The sequence below is a fragment of the Pelodiscus sinensis genome, chromosome 27, assembly GCF_052426305.1.
Source record: "Pelodiscus sinensis isolate ZL-2025 chromosome 27, ASM5242630v1, whole genome shotgun sequence".
In the NCBI taxonomy this organism is placed as follows: Eukaryota; Metazoa; Chordata; order Testudines; family Trionychidae; genus Pelodiscus; species Pelodiscus sinensis.
In genome coordinates this window covers 12,627,344-12,653,697 of record NC_143078.1, presented here as the reverse complement: position 1 = coordinate 12,653,697, position 26,354 = coordinate 12,627,344, and the positions used below count along the sequence as shown (strand labels likewise).

Sequence of the window (26,354 nt, the reverse complement as noted above, 5' to 3'; positions counted from 1 at the left end):
TGTTTAAAACGGCAAAGAGCTGCTAGCTTACCCAAGCCATTCCTTCCATGCTTTCCAACAGGTCAATTTTTAAAAGGCACTGAGGAATTCAGTTCCATGGTACCGGCTTCTGCTCCTCATCTGGAGGAGTTCTCATGCCTGCCTTGGTGGAGTTTCACCTTGGGAACAGCGTTGGCACAGCAGGAGCATGAAGGGGTAGTGAGCAGTCAGAGTATGCAAATCTTTTCAAAGCCAGCTACCCCTCGGAAAGCTAACACCACCAGAAACCTGGCAGGAAGCATTCTGTGTAGCACCTTGGTTTGGTCATTTGCTAACAACACAATAGGAGGCACCATAGGAAACCTCAAGCTGGCTTCTAGGGAGAGAGTTGGCTTGTAAAACACAGAACCGTGTCAAACGTAAAGGAAGTCCCTTGCTAAGTTAAGCCTCTGAGTTTCCTCTGGGACACAAGAGCAGCAGCAGGGATAGGAAACAAATGAAACTCCAATAGAATAGCAGGCATGGAGCAATATAACTTGAGCCAGCTAGGAGACTATTAGCAGGGGTAGAGACCCCTCAGGACAATCAGGTTTTGCTCTCCTGGACAGCTTCCTCGAGAGCTATGGCCTACACGCAGAGTGCAGCCAACCCTGTTCCCACTCACCAATTTCAAACTGCAGAGAATCACAGATCAACCTCAGCACTCAGCAGCAGTTCACCCCACGTGTGTGTCTCCCATCTCAGCACCACCTGATCTGGGCTGGAGCTACCACCTGGCACCATTCGCAATCTCCACAGCCCATCCAGAAACGGGGCCTTCAGGGCACCACAGGACTGGAGCAGGGGCGAGGAGCTCACCCTGGAGGTTCCTCCAAAGCTTCGAGGCAAAGAGGAGGTTGAGCTCACAGGCAAGCTGGGGTCAGAGCCAGATTCAAACTGGGGAGTTCCTGGCTCCCAGTGCCATGCTCAGTCCCCTCTAGCCCAGCGGGGGGAAGATCCTTTACTTGAGCCATTCAGTGCCATTGCTGCAGGCTCTGCACCGTGCTCTCCAAAGTATGGTTTACAGAACAGCAAACCTTTCCCAAGCGACATGAACTCGAGCAGGAAGAGCTATTTGGGTCTGAGTGACTGAAAGAAGGGTGACTGCTCCACTTGTTTTCAGTGTACAGCCAGTCCCCGAGTTGCGAACAGTTGACTTATGACCATTTGCATTTATGACCGAAGCTGTCGTAAATGGCGGACCCCGAGTTACGAATGCGATCCGCGCTTACGAACAGCACGGTCGCATGTAACTGTGGGGTCCGACTTACAAACAAACCGAGTTATGGACTAATTGCTTGGTCCGTAACCGGTTCGTAAGTCGGGGAGAAGCTGTAGATGCAAACCTTATTTACGTTTTGAATCACACTAGTTTCAAAAGAGCCCATTTTCATCTCTCCACAGCTGTCCAGCGACAGGTTCTGCTGGGAACGCTTGCCTCATGCAGGAGGCTCCCAAGCGAGGGCTGAACCTGGGAAGCAACGGAGCTGTCCCCAGCGTAGGGAAGTTGGGTTGCGCCTCAAGTCAAGCATAAGCACAACACGCAATGTTTTCCCTTCATCATCACTCATATTTGTGTTACATTAAGATCCCTCAGGGCCAATCTGCATACTAAGGGGACTTAATGAGTAGAGAGCAAGCATAACAGCTCCCAATCAATCATTATGGTCTTTCCTGTAAATGAGCCACAGCTTACAGAGTGTCCTTCACACCCATCCAGATGCCAGCTCTAATAATTGATGATCTCCTTTAATGGCAGATGATTTAACACCAGCGCTACAGCAAATGAATGAGCTGCTCCTCTTCAGTCTCCCAACTGTCTGATCACACATTATCCACAGGGAAACCAGGAACATTCAGAGATACACTCCTGGTGCCTTGAAGATCATCTGCCTGACATCCCCATCCCCACCCCCGCTCTGCTGCCCATTCCTTTCCATCTGTGCGCACATCTCCCATCCTGTTTTGGTCCACCTTGTGCCCTGCCTCCTCCCGTACAATCCTTCTGCTTTAATCTTAATTGAAAACTCCAACCCAGGCTCACTCCCTACATGCAAGTCCTCGGAGCACCTCTGGAGCAAGTCCTGCGACCACACTGCCTTTACGCCAAGCTTTCTCCTTCAGTTCCGCCACATTCCTTATCGCCTCCCTCTTCACTGACTCCCACATGCCTAACTCCTCCTTACGCACATGGGAGAAATTCAACAAGCTCAGCCGTGACTTCACTCTTTCTTCTAGCATCCACATCACCTTCTTCCAGGTCACCCACAAAGCTTCTCACCCGCGCTCTAACCCTCTCCTCTCCCCCCCCCTTTTCCCTGTGCCATCTCTCCTTCCCCAGCTCAATTCAGTGCAAGATGAATCCAATCAACTTCATGATTAAACTAACCAGATTTTAACACACAGAGGAAGGCTTGCATGGAAGCAAAGCCAAGCCCAGTAGTTCACAAGGCAATAAGCACTAATTACTTTAAAAAACATGGGAATAAGCTACGTACAAGGGGCATTTCTAAGCCTAACACTCGAGAGCCATTTTTACACTAGCTGTTCAGAACCCCTATATATAATCAACATTCAAAAGTGGGTTGAGAAACTGTAAAAACCTCTCAGGCATAACATAGCTCTTCTGCAATATTAGCCACCGTAGGCAGGTTTGCCATCTCCAAAGTACCAACAATAGGTAAGCATCGTACCCGTGTCACGGAAACAGAGGTTTGGAAATGGATCCTTCTTGCACAGCAATCACAGATCAATAGCCTGCCTCCCTTTCAAGGGAAGAGGTCACGCAAATAACTGAAAGACCACATGGCAAATGTGTATCAAAGCCAGGAGTTGGATTCCCCCCTTGACCCCAACCCTGTGCTCAATCTACTAAAGCTAGTTCTGCTGAGGACTGTTCTAGACCACGATTGGGCAAAGCTGGGAATAGTCCCATCCACAGGGTTCCTGTATCATTCCTGCTCTTCCTCTTGTCCACTGAGTGACTTTCCTCTAGCAACAAGCTCAGAAATGTCAATTTTAGCAAGCTTCAGACTTTATTCATGCTAACATGCACTTCTCACCTGTCAAACGTCTCCGGGCTGAGTGATAAACAATTCAATGCTGCACACAGCCCCTAACATGCATGAAAACCTGAACTCTATGGCAGGAGCCCAGCCCCTCTCTCAGCAGGATGACTCCATTCCAGGTTTCCCCTGCAGTACCGATGGCGTGTTTAGCAACTGCTCCTAGAACCAGTCTGTTTGCATAAGCATCACATTTTATTAGAGGCTCATGAAGTGGATATGGAACCCCCCTCCATCCCCGCATCATCATTTCTTACAGAATCTCTGGAAAGCCTCTCTTGCCAGGCTGAAGTGGAATGTTACTCATCAGGCCTACTTGTGGACATGGGGAAGGCAGTGGATGTGATATACCCTTGGCTCTAGCAAAGCTTTTGATCCGGTCTCCCACAATATTCTTGCCAGCAAGTTAAGGGAGTATGGATTGGATCAATGGACTGTTAGGTGGACAGAAATCTGGCTAGATTGTCAGGCCCAACGGGTAGTGATTAACGGCTCGATGTCTGGTTGGTGGTCGGTATCAAGTGGAGTGTCCCAAGGGTCAGCTCTGGGGCCGGTTTTGTTCAACATCTTTATTAATGACCTGGATGAGGGGATGGATTGCACCCTCAGCAAGTTCGCAGATAACTCTAAGCTAGGGGGAGAGATAGATATGCTGGAGGGCAGGGATAGGGTCCAGAGTGACCTAGACCAATTGGGGGATTGGGCCAAAAGAAATGAGGTTCAACAAGGACAAGTGCAAAGTCCTGCCACTTGGGACGGAAGAATCCCAAGCACTTTTACAGGGGACCGACTGGCTAAGCCGCATCAGAGGGGTAGCCGAGTTAGTCTGTAACAGGAAAAGTAGCAGTTCAGCAGAAAAGGACCTGGTGTATGAAAAGCTGGATATGAGTCAGTGTGCCCTTGTAGCCAAGAAGGCTAATGGCATTTTGGGTTGCAACAGTATGAACACTGCCAGCAGATCTAGGGAAGTAATTATTCCCCTTTATTTGGCACTGGTGAGGTCACATCTGGAGTACTGCATCCAATTCTGGGCCCCTCATAACAGAAAGGATTTGGACACATTGGAGAGTGTCAAGGCTGTTCCCCACTCTGGCACACTGAATGCAGAAGGTGGGGGCCTGCAAGAGAGCTTCAAGACCTTGCCTCTACAGGTTCTGGTTCAAAAACTTCTCCCAGAATCCTAACACAGATTTTGGGGAATCTGCTGCCACCATCAAGTGCTTTTTGATGCCTAAAAAAGTCTCTGGGTGAACACCTGAAACCACCCCCAGGGGTACCCCAAGCTCTTTTGCCCAAAAGAGTTTGAAAAAGAAGAGAAAACCAAGCTGCAGTCTGTGGTAGCTGTCCCTTAGTCAGAGGCCTGCAGATACACACAGACAGACCTTCCAAGACACAAGAATCACATCACCATCTTAAAAGAAGTGATTTTTATTACAAAACAAAAGAAACTTGAGAAAGCATACGTGGTTGCTAGATGGTACAGTGCAACCAAGGAAAACAAATTAAAAAAAACAGAAAAGTCTCGGCACAATGCTTAGATGGTAGTAAATGGTGAGGGGACGGGAGGGGAATACATTCACACAGAGCAGTTCAAACAAAACCACAAAGTAAAGAAAAATTACCCTGAATTGGACTCACATTTCCGTGGTACTCAATTTCCGTGGAAATTTTCTCTTTCTTCAGTCTGCTCCCATGCCCTGAATTCCTTGGTGGGGGGCATGGCAGTCCTGCCTAGGTTTAAATCATTCTGTCTCTCTCAACTCCTGGTTTAATATTCTCACACAAAAAGCAGGCAGGGAACTATATCCAATTCAAATTTCAACGCTCTCTCTCGATTGGCTCTCCTAGCCCCCCCGGACAGCACCTTTGCTAAGTACCCGAGTTAACCCCTTAGTCACCAGGTGCTGGTTAGCACTCCTGTTCATGACAGAGACTGAACAGAGGGCAACCAAAATGATGAGGGGACTAGAGCACATGACCTACAAGGAGAGGCTGAGGGATTTGGGCTTGTTTACTCTGCGGAAGAGAAGAGTGAGGGGGGATTTGATAACAGTCTTCAACTTCCTGAAAGGAGGGGGGGTCCAAAGAGGATGGAGTGACAGATGACAGAACAAGGAGCAATGGTTTCAAGTTGCAGTGGGGCAGATTCAGGTTGGATATTAGGAAAAACTATTTCCCTAGGAGGGTGGGGAAGCACTGGGATGGGTTTCCTAGGGAGGGGGTGGAATCTCCATCCCTAGAGGTTTTTAAGTCCTGGCCTGAAAAAGCCCTAGGCAGGTGGGGATGTACACCCCACCCCCACCAGTGTTCAGACCATGGAAATACAAGCCACTAATGACAGCGCCTTTACCCTTAAGTCACCTCGACAACCGAAACACGGTCCTTTTTCTGGTTTCCCCAGCCATGGGGGAATAAGTATTATTTAGTCTGCGGTCCTGCTTACAGCTGCTAATGCTTTCAAAACAGAGGGAGGCAGACCCTGCCCTATAGTGTACTGGCTAAGGAGATGCTAATCTGTGATCCCTTAGCAATTACTCACTGCTTGTGCACCTGACCTGCCTATGGAAGTACAAGCTCTAGAAGAGCGGTTCTGCTTCAGTCATGCGTGATGTATTGCATTGTAATTAGACACCCTGTAAATCTTCAGGTCTCTCATTAAAAGGAAAAGCACCAAGATGAAGACCATGTTGTGCCAAGGTAGCGTCCCCTTGCTGCTTAGTGACCCTGAAGTGAAATGGCAGCTGAAATCTGCCAGTGTTTCTCCTCCAACAGAGTGCTCTGCAGGCACTTAACTGCCCAGTTTTCACATGCTGCGTCTTACCCACAGTCTGGCCTCATTCCATCTTCCCTCTCCAGCCAATGAAAAGCCTCAGGCGAAAAGAGTTCTGCATTGGACATGTAGCATCATCCAGCCAGCAGAGCAGTTTAATGAGTCCCAGCTGCTCAGCTCAATTCATGTTAACGTGAGCTCTCTTCGGTTAGCAAGCCGGCACTCCAAAGACTACCCCGGATGGCAGGACAGATTGGGCATAGGGTATGGCTAACTATTAAACTCACTGTAATTTTGCCAGAATGAACAGGATTCAGCAAACAGGAAAGAACCTGGTCCAGTCAAAGCAACCTTGTTGCCTTTAATTTTTATTTAAGCAGAGCCTGGCTCATCTGGGAGGGCACAGATGACTCTGCATTGCCCAGAGTTTCTGCTACCGCTATTACTAATGCACTTTCTGCAGGGAGTTACTTGGCTACGTGGACTATTTCTCAATCAAGATGCTAGACATCTGCTAACAGAGGGTATGTCTACACTACCACCCTAGTTGGAACTAGGGTGGTTAATGTAGTCATACGAACTTGCAAATGAAGCCCAGGATTTGAATTTCCCGGGCTTCATTTGCATGTTGCCGGACGCCGCCATTTTTAAATGTCCGCTAGTTCGGACTCCGTGCCCACGGCTACACGCGGCACGAACTAGGTAGTTTGGATTAGGCTTCCTATTCTGAACTACCGTTACTCCTCGTGGAACGAGGTGTACAGACAGTTCGGAATAGGAAGCCTAATCCGATCTACCTAGTTTGTGCCGCGGGCACGGAGTCCGAACTAGCGGACATTTAAAAATGGCGGCGTCCGGCAACATGCAAATGAAGCCCGGGAAATTCAAATCCCGGGCTTCATTTGCAAGTTCGTATGACTACATTACCACCCTAGTTCCAACTAGGGTGTAGTGTAGACATACCCTTACAGACCAGCAAAAATAGTAACAGCAAGGACTACTCTAATTCCAGGTCACTGCACAGCTCCTAGACTTAGCACTTTGTGTCACTTGTCTAAGAAAGACATGATAAACCCTGCTGGTGAAATCATTTCCATTATATTTGAAAATGGAAACTTGATCAACTTTATTAACATAGCACTGGGAAAAGATGCTGGATGGCTGTCCTGGAGGTCTGCATTTATTCTTGGCACAAATACAGAACAGAAGGTGGCAAAGCAAGGTTCCACCACACCATTCCACCAACATGGTTCAATTCTGACCTGGCAGCGGTTCCCCAGGGATGACGGGAGAGTTCAGACTCGGCTCTTGCTAAGACTGCCAAAGGAGAAAGGACTGCCAGATGCAGAGGTGTCTGATCTGCTTTGGGAAGGAGGGAGGATGTGATCTCTTTGCTGGGAACTGAGCAGAGGGTAGCAAGCTCCTTCCACATAGATTACAATGCTACATCAAATGCGATATTGGAAGTCTACAGCTGCTTTTTGCATACCCACAGCTGGAAAGCTATGCAACTCCAGTGAAGCTAGTGAGTACCGAAGAAACAGCACCTGAAGGCAGAGAGAGGGAGTGTGAGGTCATCTGAAATTCCAACCTTGCCACCATGAAAGGCCCTGATACTAGGGCACTCTGTTCCAGTGAAGTGCTGCCTCCCCCTTGCATCCTCCAGTGAGGCGGGGAGTCAATGCAAGCACGTTCGTTTCCACACTGCACATCCAGAGCTAAGCACATCTGTTATGCCCCTTCTTAGCTGCAAGGGGACTTAACTCCCCATACGGCAGCACAACCCCACTAAACCTCCCGGCCAGCCACTTTGCTAACAAACCGAAGTACTTTCCATATCCCACCAGTTCCTAGCGCAGCAGCAGCAGCAATTACATGGCCAGCAAGAGGATTTGAAGAGCACCTCTAAGCTCTGCCATCTAAGCTACTATTTGCTTCTGCTGCCTGGCTCATAAAAGCTGTTTGTTTGCAGGGTCCAACTGAGTCTTAAAGGGCAATATTGCGAGTGTAACGGAAGTGGCTGAATTTAGAAAGATCAGATGGAAGGAAGCTATTTCAGGGAGCGTGACAATATTGCAATTCAGTTCAGAATGACATAGCTCACCCCAGCTGCCAGCTGAAGTTAATGCCTGTGGCCCAGCTCTGGCTGTGGCCGTATGTCCTGCGCTTCTGGCAGATAGTGGTCAGCCTCACAGGCTTGCTGTGCCCCACCACACAGCCTCTTTCTTACTAGAGGCAGGGTTCACAGCATACCGAGCCACTCGTCACAGACCAGTCCATAACATGGGGGTGAAACCCTCTGTAGTCCCAGTCTCCCTATCCAGGGACAGACTCTGTAGTGGGGAGGGGAGGGTTGGGGGGAACCTGGGCCTGCCCACTACTCTGGGTTCCACCTTAGGGACCCTAAGACAGCAGCAACAGATGGGGCTTGTTCTACTCCCTGTTTGGCAACTGCCTCCCCAAACGATCCCTCCCAGTACCTTCCCTCTGGTACCAGATACTCCACCACACTCTTCCTGCCTAGGGATGTTAAATTGTGAGTAACTGACTAATCGAATAGTTGATGCATTTTGCATCAACTATTCGATTAGTCGATAAGGAGCCTCCGCTTTTGAAGTGTAGCAACAGCCGGAGACTCCCCTGCTGGAGACTCCCCTGCTGACTCTAGGCTCCATGGGGCGCTGCCACTTTAAAACGTCATGGGGACCCCAGCATCAGGCTCCACATGGCATTTCAAAGCAGTAATGCTGCATGGAGTCCGGAGTGAGTGTGGGAGTCCACAGCTGATCCCAGGCTCCATGCAGCGCTGCCACTTTGAAATGCTGCGTGCAGCCTGGGAACACCCCAGCTGGCCCCGGGCTTCACATGGTGTTTCAAAGTTCTTGATTGGCCCCAAGTGGTCTGAAGCTTCAGCAGGGGAGCTGAGTTAGTCTGTAACTGGAAAAACGTAAAAAACCCAACAAATACCACTTTATAGACCAACAAAACATGGAGATGGGATCATGAGCTTTCGTGGGCACAGCCCACTTCTTCAGATGACCGGAGTACAGGCAGTCCCCGACTTACGTGGATCCGACTTATGTCGGATCCCTACATACGAACGGGGCTTTTCTCCCCGCGGAGGACGCGGGCGGCGGGACTGCCCAGACGCGCCACAGTCCCACCGCCCGCATCCTCCGCGGGGAGAAAAGCTGCTCCACCTCCCCCTGGCCTGCCCGGGGGGGGGAGGGGGGGGAAGGCGCAGCTAGTGTGACCCCCCCAGCAGACCAGGCTTTTCTCGCCAACACCTGGGACAGAGCAGCTGGGGCGCTGCCGGGTTGGTCCCCGCAGCGCCGAGGTGCGGTGCTGTGGGGACCTACCCGGCAGCGCCCCAGCTGCTCTGTCCCAGGTGTCCAGATTCAGCTGCTGTTGAAACTGATCAGCGGCTGATTCCAGGAAGCCCAGGGCAGAGCAGCTCTGCCTCGGGCTTCCTGTAGTCAGCCGCTGGTCAGTTTCAACAGCAGCTGAATCTGGACGCCAGTTCCAACTTACATACAAATTCAACTTAAGAACAAACCTACAGTCCCTATCTTGTACGTAACCCGGGGACTGCCTGTACTGAAATTCCAGATCCAAGAATAAATAAAGGGAGGGGGGGGGGGGGGAAGAGGGGAAAAAAAAGGAGGAAAAAAAGACAGTGAATAGATTGTTCAAGTTGAGACCAGGTGGTCTGATTAGCCTGACTCCCTTTGCTCTGGAAGGCTCCAAATTAACTCCAGGTGTTCTAACTGGCCTGATTGTCCAGACTGCTTCTGGAAAGTTCCGGCTGGTTCTAGGCCAGCCCCTGCCAGTTTAGCAAGGGAACAGAGACCTACCTAGTAAAAGGCTCACATCCTTTCCTTCTAGCACTCTTTGTAACCCTCTGACCTGACCCGGTCACATGCCATGAAAGCCATATTTTCTAGCTAGCAAGGGAAGCTGCACATTTGGCCTCATGCAATCACACTGCACCCGTGTAGTACGGGTGTGCAAGCCTGTCTGAGCATGGAACTGGGAGGCCAAGAACCAGAGTCCTGAAGGCTGGTTCTGACACCGACACCACGTGCATTCTCAGGGAAGTCACAACATCCCCCCCCCCCCCCCCCCCCCCACTCCCCACCTTCAAATAGAAATAGTGAGATATGCCTGCTTCTCAGTAGAGTGGTGCAGCTTTGCGCTTTGGGTACAGAAATGCTAAGTATTAAGGATGTTAAGAAGTGGATAACTGACTGTGTACTGGACATACTGGGTCCCTGACCGCTGCGCCTCTGCCTCCCCTCCACACATCTTGGAGACTGTGCTGGGGGGGAACCAGCTTTTAAGCCAGCTCCCCACAACACTGACTCCTGCTCCCCATCTCCTTGCTGCCTCTGATATAGACATAGCAAGGGCGGGGGAAGGAAAAGAGAAGCAAGTAGTTGACTCGACTTCCCGATAAGCCTAGGCTCATCGGGAAGACGACTACTCTTTTACATCCCTACTAAGTATTACCACATCTTGCTTGACAGGATAAAAGCAGCCTCCCCCTTGTTAATGGACTGAGTGGCAGCTTGTTCTAGAAACAAGTACACATCCTGAGCAGTCAGAATTGAATACAGTCGTTACGCACTTCATGGCTTTTCACGGAAAACTTTCACAGCTTGGAATACAGAGGCTAGCGCTATCCTCCACTTTACACACGGTGGAAAAGAAACAGAGACTAAAGGCTGAATACTCCCATCTCCATCGAAGGCAAAGCTAGAAGCTCACCACATCTGAAAATCAGGTCTCGAATGATTTATGTGTGGTCCTGCAACACACCACTGGCAGCATCATGACTAGAGCCCAAAATCTCTAAGCATGAGGACATACTTCTCCGTATTTGCCATATCCTACAAACCACTTCCTTTGCCAGTGCAGATCTAGACATGCTGGTACAGAAGGTTTGAAGGTATTAAAAGTTTGCCACGAACAATCTGAGGTTAGTGCTACTGAACGCGCACAGTGGATTTTGGCAAGCAAGGAGGGTGAACCAAAACTGGCAGCTCAGAGAATGTTTATATTCAATTCATTAATCGCTCCGGGGCCAACAAGCATTAAAAATGCCATTAAAGTGGCAGTTAATTTTTTCCTCTTCAGTAAGATTGCCTGAAGTTGACAACCACGACTAATCCCTCCGTCACCACTCTAACAATCCCAATGTGCATGGGGAAAAAAATTAAGCCAAAATGAAGTGGTTAAATGCTAATTTCAGATCTCTTATGGGTTGTGTGTATTAGCCATTCTGCAATCAGTCTGAATAACAGGGCTCCATTGTTACGCCCTCAGCTGAATGCAAGTTTCCTTGCCCGCATGCATCCTGACCTCCACCAGCTAAGACATCAATAAGGGAAGTAGTGGAGGGAAATAACACAGATCAGAAGGTCAAAAAACTTGCAGCAAGATGATGGCCAGAGAAATGCTTCTCCTCTACTGTCCTAATCCTGCCACTGGTGGAGTATCCTGTCACCCATTGCAGCAAGAGTTAATGGAGCTCAGCACAAGGCAAGATTGGGCCCATGGACAGCACACCTGGTGATATAGGGTATCCTGTGCCTCAGTACAATAGCACAAAGCACCCTGCATCTTCACTTCACTGACCAATCCAACTAATGCCATGAGACTGAGCATGACTTACAAGGAATGCCTTTGTGAACAGCCCACAAACCTTTCCTAACTGGTTTTATGTTGGGATTCAACTGATGTCATAAGCTCTTTGGGGCAGGCCTAGTCTGATCTGTGTTTGGGAAGCACTGAGCACAGAGGAGTTGCAGCACAAGACTGGGGACTCCAACATGCTATCGCAGTGTAAATCAGAGGTCACGGCCTCACCAATACATGGGTTGTCGGTATAAAAGCGTGGAAGCCTCCAGATACACTGTTCCTTCACTAAGACCCCTCTCCTGTTCTCCCCATTTCCAGAGCTCCCATTACACAACTCGCTTCCCTGCAACACTCCAATTCCTAGATAAGGTTTATAAAAGCTTCACCCAAGACACTAGCTGGAGTTGCTTGAGCCACTCATCCAGCGGCTTGCAGAAAGGCTCTTATGGCCCAGCGCTGTCATACAGCCATGGCCTCATGCCTCTCCACCATCCAGTCATGGGCTGAGCGAGTTATGCCATACCCTCCAGGGGACAAACCACGCACACCATATAGGAGAAAAGCAAAAGTCTCTCTATCCAAGCCGCACTCTGAGCCCACTGGAGAGCTGTCAAAAAGATAGTATTTCACAATGTGAACTGAGGCTTGCTCAGACACCTTCACAAAGAGCAGTCGTGCAGCGAGGAAGAAAGATCCAAATCCACGCATCTCCAAGGAGACTCATCCAGGCCACCAGAATCTATCTAGCAAACAAGTTCCTCTCCCTTTATTTCATAGCCCTCCACTGACATCTAGTAGGAAACCCTGCATTCCCTTTCAGCAAAAACATGGTCTCATCACAGTAGCACTGGTGGGGAATGACCAGTAATGCTATATAAAGTGTCTAATCAACTCCCAGACACCATCTTCGCTGTAAAATAAATGAAAGCCACTTCAGGGAACAATGCTGCCATCCAGTATGTAAGGGGGGGAGCATTTCAGAGCCCAGTCAGCTTTCGATTACTGCCTAATCTAGTGAACAGCTCTGACACAGACCCCATCTGATCTCAGGCAAGACAAAATTCCATTGCCCTCCATTCTCCTTTAAATGGGAATTGCTTTTGCTTCATCTGCAGCATCCACAAAAGAGTTCTTTGAAACAATTCACTCCTTGAGTACTCTAGGATGCAAGTACTATATTAAAAACTGCTTTAGGATAGCAAATTTTACTATGTAGATTGACTCAGTCTTTCCAACACCCTAAGACAGAGACCAGACTGTATTACACGAAGTTCCTATCTACAATGGGGATTTGCCCTCAGTGTCAAGTCCACAGAGTAACTGCCCCAGTACAAACCTACAGAGTAGGCTGACCAAAAACTGATTTGCATCAGTGAAGCTCACTCCCAAGAGAGTGGCACTAACGCAGACCAGCACCAAAGCTATTTTACTTGGGGTTTCCACTGATGCAGCTATCCCAATAGTGGTAACCAGCTCAAATCCCCCAATGCAAACAATACTGTACTGCCCATCAAAGCAACAAATCCTTACATGCAGAGACACTCACCAGTGGATCACTCCGTGTAGGACGTTCTTGGAATGAACAGCTCAAATCTCCCCCAGATTGCTCCCACAGCATGACAAGTTTTGTAACCAATGTGCAGACAATGCTTTAGGGCAACGAGACACTCAGAGCCTGTTAAAAGGCTGGCACTTGCCCAATGGGGTGTATGCTGAGTTGGAGAATGATGTGAGCTGAGGGTGCAAAACAGACCTGGAACACCTAGATTCAGGATTGGCCATGTTTGATCTCAGCAGGGGAGGAGACCTTGCTAGGGCAAGGTTTGCACTTAAAAAACACCACAAAACACAACAAAAAACCCCACAAAACACTTAGTTGTGCTCAATTAGCAGCTGCAATTAGGTTGGATTTGTCCATCACACAAACTCACACACACAGTGGCCTATTCTCTAGCACCCAAGACAGCGGATTCTCTGAGCAAAGGAGAGGTGGCTCTGCACAAGCCAGGGGCGGGTTTGGCCCACCCTCTCCAATGGCATTGAGTGCCCTCTCCAAACTCTGCTGACCAGAAATCTGGGACGTGTATTCCAGGGTGAACGGAGCCTGGCAGGCCTATTCAATAAACTCGCATTTCAGCTCTTCTCTGCTCATATCAAGCCAGACCTTGGCTCTGAATTCTGCTCACACACGAAAAGGGAGAACAGGAAAAGATGAAGGCGCCTCTGTAATGCACATCACCACAGGCTAATCTGATTTGACACTAAATTACATTTAATCAAATTAATGTCAGAACTAAATAATTTGTGAACACCCTGTTCTTCACTGCCCTCAAATCTCTACTACTTCCCTCCAATTAAAAAATGAAGTAGTCACAGGAGCCCAAGGCACTGCATGAGGAAAACAGATTTCTGTCTGACGCTGTCTCATTGAATCACAGTGAGGTACTGTCCACAAATTCTCTAGAAATTCAGACCTGAGCAAAACAAAAAAAGGATGTGCATTTCATTTAGCTAGCTTTCTTCCTGAGATCCTAATATAGTCACACTAAGAACATTCAACCACAGTATAAATGTGCAACAACCAGGGACGTTCCCTGGCCCACTGGCCTAGATGGCCAAGTTAATAATTGGCGTTCACTCGGTAACCAGCAGGACGTCTTCCTGTCACCCTCCTATTTGTGAATCCATTAATGGCTGACTAGCCAGATTCTGAAGCCGCAGGTCTTATCGCAGAAGGGGAAGGTGCTTGTGGCTATTGGTGGGACGTGGGGCAGTTTTTGCCATTCTTTTCTCCTTCTCTGATTCTCCTTGTCTGTGCTGCAGCGGGACCTCTCAAATTGCGCTGCCCCCTCATGGATTACCACTCTCCAATGGGGACAGCCCTGGGCAAGGTTCTCCCGAGCATCTACACTGACGACGCACGTTTTCATGTTTGCCTTCAACATGTCCTTAAATTGCTTCCTCTGGCCCCCTCACTCCTCCATCCTTCCTCCTCAGAAAACAATCTGTTTTGGGAGGCACTGATCAGGCATCTGGACCATGTGACCAATCCAGCAAAGTTGTTGGTAGATGATGATTGCTTCAGTGCTGGTCATGTTCAACTCTTCCAGGATGCTACTGTTTGTGCGCCTGTCCTCCCAAGGGATATTTAGGATTCTCCTGGGGCAGCGTTGATGATATTGTTCAAGTGCCTTCAGGTGATGCTTATATCATGTCCAGGTTTCACATGCGCACAACAGTGTTGGAACCACCTCTGTGCGGTACATAAGGAGCTTTGTCTTGGCACTAATGTCCCGGTTCTCAAACACCCTTCATCTCAGGCAGGCAAAAGCAGAACTTGCGCAGCTCAGGCGATGCTGGATTTCCACACCAATGTCAACTTTGCCGGAGAGATGACTTCCAAGGTACGGGAAATGCTCCATGTTTTCCAGCAGTTCTCTGTTGACTTTAATAGATGGTACATTAGATTGTCCCACTGGCAAGGGTTGATGGGCCACTTTGATGTTTAGTGTGAGGCCGAGATTCATGTACACTTCAGCAAAGGCACTTAAGACGGTCTGAAGAGCTATGAGGGAAAAAGAGCAGTGACCATCTTGTCATCTACGAACTGGAGCTCCATGATCTAAGTTTTGGTGGTCTTGCTTTTGGCCTTCAGTCTCCTGAGGATGAAAAGCTTCCCATTCATTCTGTAGACAATCTTCATGCCATCTGTAAGCTTGCCATCAATGAGATGGAGGGTCATGGTGATGAAGATGCAGAACAGCGCTGGGACAATGATGCAGCCTTGTTGGACTCCTGTTTTAACCTCAAAGGGGTTGCTTTGGGATCTGTTACTCAGCACTGTGGCAGTCATGTTGTCATGAAGCAGCCTCAGGATGCTGCTGATTTTTTTGGGACAACAGATTTTTGAGAAGATTGTCCACAGGGTGCTACAACTGACTGAATCAAATGCCTTGGTCAAGGTGATTAAATTCATGTATGGGGGTTGATTTTGTTCGCCACCTTTTTCTTGCAATTGCTGAGCAGTGAAGATCATGTCCACTACTCCTCGGAATGGTCGGAAGCCACACTGGGACTCTGGAAGAATTGACAAGGATTCACGCTAAAATTCTCTCTGCCATTGCCAGAAGGGAGATGCCACTATAGTTTCCACAGTCCCATCTGTCACCCCTTCTTGAAGAGACTGACTAATAGTGTGTCTCTGAACTCTCGCGGTATCTGCTCCCTATTCCAGATCTTGAGAACCAGGAAATGGGAGTTGTTTATGGAGCTCTGGCCCACCTTCTTTGAAGACTTCGGTGAGGATTCCATCTAGTCCAGTTGCCTTGTTGCTCTTCATCGTTTTGATGGCATCTTGGACCTCATTCAGGGTAGCAAGTATTTCAAGATCATCCTGAGGCAGTTGCTGAGGAATTAGGTCGAGGGATTCTGAAACTACGGTGGAGGGGTGGTTTAGGAGTTTGTAAAAGTGCTCCCTCCAGTGAGAAGCAATGGCTTTATTGTCTTTCAAGAGTTGGGTACCACCCTTTGATCTCAGAGGATTAATTCCATTGTTTCTTGGTCCATAAACCGAGCATAGCGGCAAGTAATATTTCATGGGAAGGAAAAAATCTTTAAAAATACCTGAGAATTATAAGGGACCTGGCCAATCTTGTCATGAAGGTTAAGGAAATGGAGATTCCTTCCTGACCCTTGTGATTAGCTTCTGCCCTGAAGCATGAGATTTGATTATCCCCCTAGCAGAGCTACAATTACTGGTCAAAGCCAACTGTCTGGTTCTCTCCATCTCACCACACTATCATTAAATGAACTACTAGGGGCTCTGCCATCTCTAACATTCATGTGTTTTATCATATGACCCCCTACAAGCTCCCCAAATTTGACTTGTCTGGAAGCTCTGAGTTCAGACAGCTGTTGAGTTCTTCCATTTGGAAATCAGTGGGGCTGATGATCTGTTGGATGTGCTCATGGGTCTGGTTCATTAGTACTATCACAGGAATGTTGCTTGGTGTGCAGTTCTGCCTGGCATTCTATCCAACTTGCAAAGCTACATTTGCTAGGGCAAGGTGTGCAGGATACAACTTTGAGTTATCTGCAGTTAGGCTGATTTATTCATCACAAATTTTAAAAACGTATTTCTCTAAGGAATAGGCTTCAGAGGGCTACATATTAAGGAAGCAGGATTTAAAACAGCAAACTTCATTTTATTATAAAAAGTCCATTCCTAGTAAAGCAAGCAGTTCACCAGATCAAAGCCCTATTCTAAAAAGGAAAAATTCAGTGTCACAGTTCAACTGCCCCAAGCCATAAATGCAGCAATGCAGAGCAACCACAGTGGTTTGGGAGGGGGGTGACAGAGGGAAGGTCTTCCTATTGGACTAAATGACTCCTCCTGAAGAGTAACAGGCCAGATGATCAGTCAGCATCTTTTACAGCACTGTTCACAGAAAAATGGTTACTCCCCTCATGCTACAATGAGACTGGCAGCCCCATCACACAATCCACCCCTGCCACAAACAGCTGTGAGGACTCGTGAAAGGGCTTCGTCTGGTTGAAGTCAAGAGCCCACCCCACATCAAGGGAGTGCAATATTTGTACCCATAAGCTCTGATAGGGGTGAGAGTAGAAGGAAAGTGTCCTATCCATGCTAAGTACTACTATTTATAGTCCTGTTGTTGGTAAACACTAGGACGTGTCACTTGCAATGCAAGAGAGCTGCAGTTCCAAGAGCCTTCGGGTTGGCAGGGTCATATATAGTGCGCTGCACCGGCGCCACTCCAGGGACTACACAGCCAACCAGACAGGTGGCAGCTGGGTAAAACTTTCCAGCAACCATGCATGCAGTGCGTGTACACCTCATTGGAAGAGACATAAGCAGGCACTTGAAGAAAAGCTATTTAAAACAGAGCTACTGTAAGAGCAGTCCCTAAGTGGAGTAAGAGACCTTCTCCAGAGACGTAGCCACTAAACTGAAGTTCAGTTATGTCATAGCATTTAAATGCCTACATCCCTCCTCTGTTGGAAAAAGCTAGAGAGATTCATGGGTCAATTCCAGTTTCTCTATCAAATTGTTGTTTCTTCATGACAAAACTGGGGAAAAGAGCTCTCCAAAGACAGCTCTGGTATTCACCACCACTCATTACAATACATACATGCACCCTGTGAGGGGAAAAGCATGCCAATTCCCAGACTAACTGACCACCTCCTTTCAGCTCAATGATTCTCCAGCACACGGCTGGTGATGTAATTTCAGGAGCTGTTACTTGACTGCAGCAATACAGCTGATGGATGGTACATCTGCAGACCAGAGAGTGAGGCCAGTTGTAGGTCACTTCACTGATCTCTGGTCTTGTGAAAGCAACTTGACTACTATTCTTGGAAACGCCACAAATTCCACCCCAACCCTGTGAACCCTCCTGCCTTCCCAGATTAGATCAGCAATATGTAATCTAATAAGTCTATCCTAGAGCGTTTGACATGCTACATATTCAGAACTCATTTCACACCCATCCTTTGAGTGAAGCAGATGATACTGAACAATACAGCACAATGGTTTACAATGGGAAATTAAGAATACTGGAGCCAAATGAATTTTAGGTGAACAGTAATTACCCAACTTGGAACTAGGACACCTGGGCTAAACACTACTCTTGTGAAAAGCATCACAGGGGTTTTAGCAGCCTCAGGTTTTCAGGACCCTGGTTTTGGATTTTGTTCAAAAAATTATCCGTCGCAGCAAAGTGGCTGCTGCTACCACAGGGGGTGCTGGTTCAGTACTGACAAAAGGAAAGGTGTCACCTACTGAGATGCCATCTCCTGTGCTACCAAGATTTTCCCTGAAGGACTCCCATTCAACCACTGACCCAGCCACAAATGCCTAACATATAAGAGCATTAAAACACCCTGAGACCAATGTTCCTTCCCTCTAATTCAGTGGTTCCACACCCCCCTTTTTGATTTTTTAAAAACCCTCACGCCCCCCTTCCAAATAGCAGCAAAACTTTTTTTTTTGCGCTCACCAAAGGAACTGACCAGGGTTGCAACACCTGATGGGAGGTGGGGGGGGGGGGGGGGGAAGCCGGCTGCGCTGGGTGGCCTCACGCCCCCCCCCCCCCAGAATTTCTTCATGCCCCCCAGTTTGGGAACCCATGCTCTAATTGTTTCTATCCCTGCTCCGAATAAAGTTTGTTACATGCACCACTGCATGTGTGGATGTGCACCACCAGTAAAAACATGTTGGGGGTACCTTCTGTGGGTACCTTCCTAATCAGCTGGGCGGCATCTGACTCTCTCGTGTGGCTGCTCAGATGCTTACAGGGAACACTGACTCAGACGCTCTAACTGCACACTGATGACGTCTAGGAGCCGTTTGTATCCTTGAGCGATTTTACTGAGTTGTTACATATACTCCTCCTACCCACAGGAAGCCATTCACCACTATTGGGTCATCATCCTTCACGAGCAATGAACTCTGTTGTATAACCCTTTGCCCTCAACCCCTAAGTAACTTCCACCTCTCTCCCCCAGCTCCACACGTTCAGTGCAACTTACTGCCAATTATTTTCCTGCTCCAGAATAGACTCAAACAGCTTCCACATTGTAATGTTTAGTTTTGCTCAAATGAAGTAATACTGCCAAATGTAATTGTATAAGCACACACTGGATTTACTTCCTGTCACCACAGTGTAGTGACAGGACGTGCTGTTAGATGATTTTGTTAGAATATTTTTTGTAAATTTTCCCTTAAACCAGGGCTGTAAACTGAACACTCTTCAAAGGGAAATTAGACTAAATAAATGCCCTGGGACACTATAACCATATGACAGATCGGCAGCAGTTGCACATGTAGCAGTTGGTTCTCATGATGCTTTCTTGTCTACCCAACGTCTCAGAGCCTGTTATTTGCTCACAAATGGGCCACCTGGGTATTAAAGCATCCAGGGAAACATTCTTCGCATATTGAAAACAATACTGCAACATGATCTACTTTGGATAATGTGATGCAGCATCTAAGAGAAGCAAAAAACATTTCAATATCAAAAGATGCCAGCTTTTAAATTTTTGTTACTAAAACTTAATTAGCCTTATAGCCCATCTGGCAATTTGTAAGCCATTACCCAGCATTCTTTGCTTCTTTCTACATTGACTATTTGAGGCATGCTTCTGAGGCTCTAATCAGGGTTAATCCTCACATAAAAACTGCTTAAGAACCCCAGAAAAAAAATCACTCTTCAGTGTGAAACATTCTTCATTAGAGCTGAAAAATTAGTTTGGTTAATAGAGGAAACATTCAGTCAGGTAGAAAAAATGTACAGGCTGATTCTGTGGAAGCTAACAAACTCGTCCGAAACCTCTGAGAACAGCATGGCATTGAGTTCCAAACAGCAATATCTACAACCTCTTTAATAATTCATCTGATTTAGTGCAAATCCAGCACTGAAAAGCCACTTCTAATTAACTTGTCCCTTATACGTACAGTGTCTGAAGGCTTTGTCCTATGAATAAGCATCAGGAAAACAAGAAGGAACAAGTGGAGAAGAATTTTAAGAACTGTACATTCCTATTGTGCTTACTGTATCAGCTTCAAGCTCAACCACTCAAAGGGAAGTCCTCTCATGGGTATCACTGAGTAATTTGTGGTAACAAGGGATGAGTAACCACACAGAGAAAGAACAATGGTAGCTAGGATTTAAGTTAGATTCTTTGCTATCTTATGCTGGCTGAGTTCTAGAGAGAGAAAGACTCGAGTCATTCAAGACAGGACTAGCAGCTACACGAGTTTCCTCGATGGCCCAGCCCTGGCTTCAAGGGATCCCCTGTGAGGGACAAGGCGACAGCTTGCTTCCATGCCCACTCAACATTTGCCCTCGGTACTAAGACTAGCACCTCAGTGTCAATTAGCGACACACCTGGTAGCAGTGGTGCGAGAACAAAGGCACCTGTGCTCTAGGGCCTGGAATGAGGTTCAGCCCCCCATTTCCCAATAGCCAAACCATCAAACTCTCTCAAATGGGATCCCACTATAGTCTGCAGAATAACCATACAATGGGACATTAGCAACACACGCAGAGGGGCTAGCATCGCAGGACTGCAAGAGCATTGTGTCTTCTGGGCTCCAGGAGATGTGTATTTTACACACACGTGAAGTAGCACAGAGGTCAAACAAGTTGCCCTATCGCAGATGTCAAAACTCTGGAGGAAGCCTACCGAGCTCCTGCCTGGCTCTCACCACTAGACATACTGTTCATGTGAACACTGGGCATGTTAAAACTAAGGATGTTAGAGGCAGGTAATTAATCATGTAGTCGATCAATGTATCAACTACATGAACAGGCAACAAGGGGAGGCTTGCGCTGGGTCCAGTAGCCCCTGCCCGTGGTGAGCTTGAGCTCCCCCTCCCCCCACTGCCTCTGATAGAGGTAGCAGCGCAGGGGAATAGAGGGCAGGCAGCACCACAGATACAGCGCTGAGGGGAACCGGCTTTTAAGCCAGCTCCCCTCCCCCAGCACCAGCTCCTGCTTCCTCTCCCTCTCTCCACTGCCTCTGATACAAAGGGAGCGGGGGGGTGGGGGAAGGAGGTGGGAGCAAGTAGCTGAATAGCCGACTATCTGCTTACATCCCAAGTTAAAATTAGTTTATTTTGATAAGCATGTCCCTGCATGCACCGGCTCCCACCTGCACCCCACCTCGATATAGAGGCAGCGGGAGGGAATGGGGGGAGACTGGGTTAACCGTGAAGGTTAACCAATGAGTCCAGGCTAACCATTTACTTGTTTAGAGTCACATCCTAGCGAACACTACCTGCAGCTCCTCAAACCACGCGATCCTAGTGAAAATGGCATAGGGTGATGATTCAGTCTGTACTATGTTGCCTGGTGGAGCTGTCCAAGGTTCTGCAGACAGCGTACAATGGGACAGGTTCATTCATACAGGACAGCCAAGTAGCATGAAAAAGCCAGAGTAAAATTAATGAAACCAACACTCATTATAACCTTCACAGAAAGGCAAACGGGAAAATCTTACAGAGGGGGAAAAGATACTAAAGGTAAGTGTGATCTGCAGTCATGGGAAGAGACTGACATACAAGGGGCTGAGATAAAATGTCCACCTGGGGACGGGGAGAGAGAGCTCTATGAACAATGCAGCAGCTCTGTTGAAAATGCATGAGCTACAGTAAAATCCAGCACCATCTTCAAGATGCATTGTCTCTGCAGAGCTAACCGGAGGCAAAGGGAATGAAAAACTCATTTGCCACAGAAACAAAGAGAAGCAGATCTGTTAGGTAACACATTTCTAGTATCCAAGTGCACTTTCAAGGCCTATGTCATTCACAGGAATGTTTACTGAAATCCAGGCCACAGCCAAACCAGATAATTATCTTCCACCTCACTACAGTCTCCAGTTGAAACCACAGGGAAGGCAAGTCTTCCCACCTCTCCCCTCACCTTCCCAAATACCAGAATGGCTGCTGGGTTCCAGGCTCACAATTGCGTGAAAGGCTTCACTTACATCACAAATGGATTAATTATCTCACTCATGTATGGTGCTATGGAATCAGCCTTTGTAGAAACCTAGTGCCAGAGTATTGTACATCCCTTTCATCTGCACCAAAGCAGTTCTGAGAGCCTCAGCAACAGAACAGTTAACTAGCCCTGGCGTTCTGCACAGTGCATACCACTTTAGAAACGTGCAAATATATTATTGTACTTGCTGTCTTTCAAGATCCACACTTCCCCTTGGAACAGCTTTCTTTCTTCCAGCAGGCTGCTGCCTCTCTCCATCAAATCAAGAGCAGAGCAGAAATCTTTGATTATACGAATGAGTCCCACCTCTGTGAGAATGCTTCCAACTAGCACAGAGCGGCGGCATTAACATGGAGGTGACCTTAGCATTAGCCACACGTCATGTTATGGCACCAGTCTCCATGTGGCAATCCTAACCTTTGCTAAGGTGACCTAGGGAAGTTGTGTCAGGCCCTTGATTTCACTTACAAACCCTGTTTCCCACCAGAGTTTCCTTTGAGCAACAGAACCATCGTGTCAGAGGGACAGCAACACTGAAGTGGGCTGAAGCCTGAGCTGCAGTTCTTGACTTGGCTTCCCTTCCCTCTTCAACTGTTGAACCAATTTAAAAAATGCACTAACGAGGTTGAGCGAAGCCAAGAGGATGGTGTGACAACATCCTCTCCTGATGCCCTGAGCCACTTGGGAGATTACTGTTTCAAGGGGAACGTTTTTTAATAAAGGGCTCTGGCCACAACAAGGGCTCCTAGGCACACAAGCAGCAATACAAATAAATCTTTGAGCCTCGTCTTCTAGTCCTCCGGCAAAGGCAGAGATGCCAAGACCAGGTATCTGAGAGTTAACACATGCTCTGGGATTCCACTACGGAAATAATCAAGCGATTAACTCTTTTTGCAGTTTACCTTTAAGAGTCTGCCTAAAAGGATCGCAAAGACTGGCAACTTGTTAAAGATGAGTCTCTAAAGACTAACCAAAGCCAATGGAAATCTTGGGACTGGGGCTGTCTCTTCCAAGTGAGTCCTTAAGTTCAAGCTTCCTAGTCTCAGTATAATGGTGCAACTGGGAAATCCAGAACGACAACTGGCAGGTTAACTGTACCATACTGCCTTAATTTCACCATAGTTTCATGTATTTTCCTTTAATTACACTTCACGGTGAAGAATTCTACATGCACAGGCAAGAGATACACCACCCCATCCAACTGGGAGTTGTATACTGCTAACCTCTAGGAGAACTTGCCAAATGGGGAGAGACAAGTTTTCTTAAAGCATCCCCTACCAGCCAAAAGTCTCAGTGTCTGTCCAGAGAAAGCTAGAAGCTCTGGTTCAGATGAACACAATATACCAGACAGTCAGTCTTAGCGGATCCCCAGGTTCTTTTTTGCAAGGAAGCAGGGAGATACCTGATGCCCATGTCAGCTTCTACTTTTCCTGTAAAGCCACTTATCCAAAATGTTTTTATTGCTATCCCCTTATGCATAGAATAGCTTCCCCACTGCTCATGAGTGCAGATGCATGTGAGTTAGATGCACTTAAATATGAAACGGAATAATCCAGGCTAGCCCTGCACATTTCCTTAATTTGTCTCCAGAAGCTGCAGCAACCTGCCTCATTGGAGTGCTACAGAATCCAAACATCCTTGGGACAGAACCCAGGTCCCATTTGCTGCAGATGACACAGCCTCAGAACAAGTTTATGGCTGTTGGAAAAGAACTTGGTTAAAATCCCACACTGCTACTTACTAGGAAGCGGACATCGTCAAAGCCGTTCAAAAGCAGCTTACTCTCGTACTGCTGCAGACCGATGGACTCCAACCACTCCCCGACGCTCTGCTCCAGCATCCGTGAACCTGACGAGAGAGGAATCGGCAGACGCTTGAAAAGGGAAAAGCCATTAAGTCGGTAGCAGCGGCACTCTGAGGAAGACAGATGGCATTGCCACATCATAGTCACTACTGTAAAGAAGCCAAACTATGACCACAGTACAAGTCAGAGGGGAGACAACTCCTCTTGCGCACACAGACCATGGACAATAAGCTCTGGGTGCTGCCCACAGACTGAGGCTTTAATTTGTATCCCAGTTCTACTCAAACACATCCTGCAAGAGTAAGCTGTTTAGAACCATTTCGGGGACAGTAGCATCACATGCAAGGCTTTCTGGGCTTAGGCACGTTTCTTGCCAGGCATACGAGCGGAGCGAAGCCCAGCCCCCATCAGATGGATGCTGATCAAATCCTTGGCTCATCGCAGGGGGCATCAAACTTTCCCCCAAGGCATCCCAAGTCAGGAGTGCAGATGCAAGACACTGGCGAGGAAGCGCTCACAGATACATACAGCCACGCGGGTCCTCTCGTCCATGCAACTTCAGGTGCACTGCTCCGTACAGCAGGCCAGCAAGAAGGGCCGTTAACTTTGGAGGCACAAAACAGCTAGAGAGAAAATACATCCTCATGCAGCTGAGAGAAACACAGACACACACGATGGTAGCAGCAGCCAGACTAGAGAACAGCTGTCCCCGGGAAGACATGCAAGACAGAAATAAAGCACACAAAACTGTAGCAGAAGAAAGGAAGAGTTTATACTTTTTTTCCCCAAACAGTCCCGAAATAGGCAAACCATGGTAACAGGTCCTCTCTGCTATTTTGTTACGAGGAGCAGAGGCACGAATGACAGCGAGCCTGAGTTTAGGAGTCCTGGCATTGTCATTTTATCACCCATCCAGAGGCATCGCATCCCGGCAGGTTGCTTTGACTGGACTGGACTGGGGACCAGATTCAACATCCTAGACCGGAGCCACTAACTACACTGCAGCATTGGGTAAGAGTGAGAGATAAAGAGGAATCAGCACATTTTCCACCCAATGAATTCTGTCCTGCCAGGTGTTTCACACAGGCGTGGATTTGCCCTTGCTTCATTTTTCTCATCTCAATGCAGATGCTGTTGTCCGAGCCCCTCAATCAGATGGAAAGCAACTCTGAGGAAGGAGACATTTCAGTTCCTTGTTTCAAAACCAAGCCAAAAGAAAAAGGAAACTGAATATACCCACACACGCTTGCCTCTTTCTGCAGTAGCTCATGTCCACAGCTTGCCCCCGGCACCTCCTTTCAGCCATTTGATCAATGCCCTACAGAAACCAAATGTGCAAACCCTCCCTTCCCCAACCCCAAGAAGAGAGTCCAGTAACCCGTTGCCTTCCTCTAAGCAAGACGCAAGACATTAGATATGCCGAGAAAAAAGTTCAGAGGCGACCTTTGCATCCCACTCTGAGGATTTGCTATGCAAGACGTGCAGAATTTCTCAGGCTTCCTAAGCACATCCATCTTTCAAGGGCATATGCAAAATAAAAGGACCAGGGAACCTTTGCATCCACTGAAGTCGTTCTGCACATTCTAAGACATCCTTCCCACCCCAGCCGACAGCAATTCCTGCACAACGCGGAGCTCACTGTGTTATCGGAAAGATCTTCGAGTCAGGGATCCCACTGCTGCACTAGTCCACAGGAGAGCTTCTCGGCTAAGCAATCCGTGATCAATATGTTCTAGAGAGCAGGCGAGTCTTTCTAACACACACTGCCGCCCCAGAGATGCAGAGCTCAAGAAAGATTTCCGTCTCCCTTGCCTCCCACAGTCCGTGGGACAGCATCGAAGCTTGGAATTCTAGCAGTAGGCTCCTGTTTGCCCAGAGACTCCATCCTTCCCCACTAAGAGTTCATTCGTGGCAGGGAAGCAGCTAGACAGCTGTGGTCTGGCCTTAGCGATCGAGGGTGCACCCTTGCAGAGAGCTGCAGCACAGTGCTTTGTCTGAAGGCAGCGAGCGCCACGCTTACTGTTCCACTCGGTCCTGTCTCTCGATCGCATGCTGCCTCTCCCTCCCCTTCCCTCCTCCTCCCAGCCTTTCCATATAACCTACCAGCAGCAATCAAACTTCAGTACAGAAGCTGCCAAGGTAGAGGAGGAGAGGGGAGATACAGCAGCTTTGTAACTGTTAAGCTCAAGTTGCCGATTTTTCAATATTTACTAAATGATGAGCTCCATGGCTCGGTTTTTAAACAAATGGTAAAGGTTTGCTTAGACCGTATCAAGCGATTTGCCATGTGTTCAGAATTTCTTTATCATATGTGAGATGCACTTATGTTAGGACAGCAGGAGATTTCTGCATTTGCCAGCAGTCGGGCACCAGTGACAGGAACTGAGACGGTCATCTTCTTCCTTTGATTTTAAAAAAAATATTTTTTCAGCTTTTGGTAATTTTGCAAACCTCTCTGCCTCTCTCAGGGAAAAATCTGGAGTGATAGTGAGATCCAGAAACCATTGGATGTCTGCCAGCATTATTTGGAGAAG

The 26,354-nt window shown here is 47.9% G+C and overlaps 1 protein-coding gene across 14 annotated transcripts in view; it reads right to left on the bottom strand.

The window, feature by feature from the left end:
* ANKS1A (ankyrin repeat and sterile alpha motif domain containing 1A) overlaps window positions 1-26,354 on the bottom strand; it is a 178,097-nt gene that overhangs the window by 26,276 nt on the left and 125,467 nt on the right. For all 14 annotated transcript variants that reach the window (XR_012897912.2, XM_075910418.2, XM_075910421.2 and 11 more), the window contains one exon: window positions 23,758-23,864. Coding sequence is in view for 13 of the 14 variants with exons in the window: in XM_075910418.2 (XP_075766533.2) it covers window positions 23,758-23,864 (107 nt within the window). In the remaining variant the exon portion in view is untranslated. The remainder of the gene's footprint in view (window positions 1-23,757; window positions 23,865-26,354) is intronic.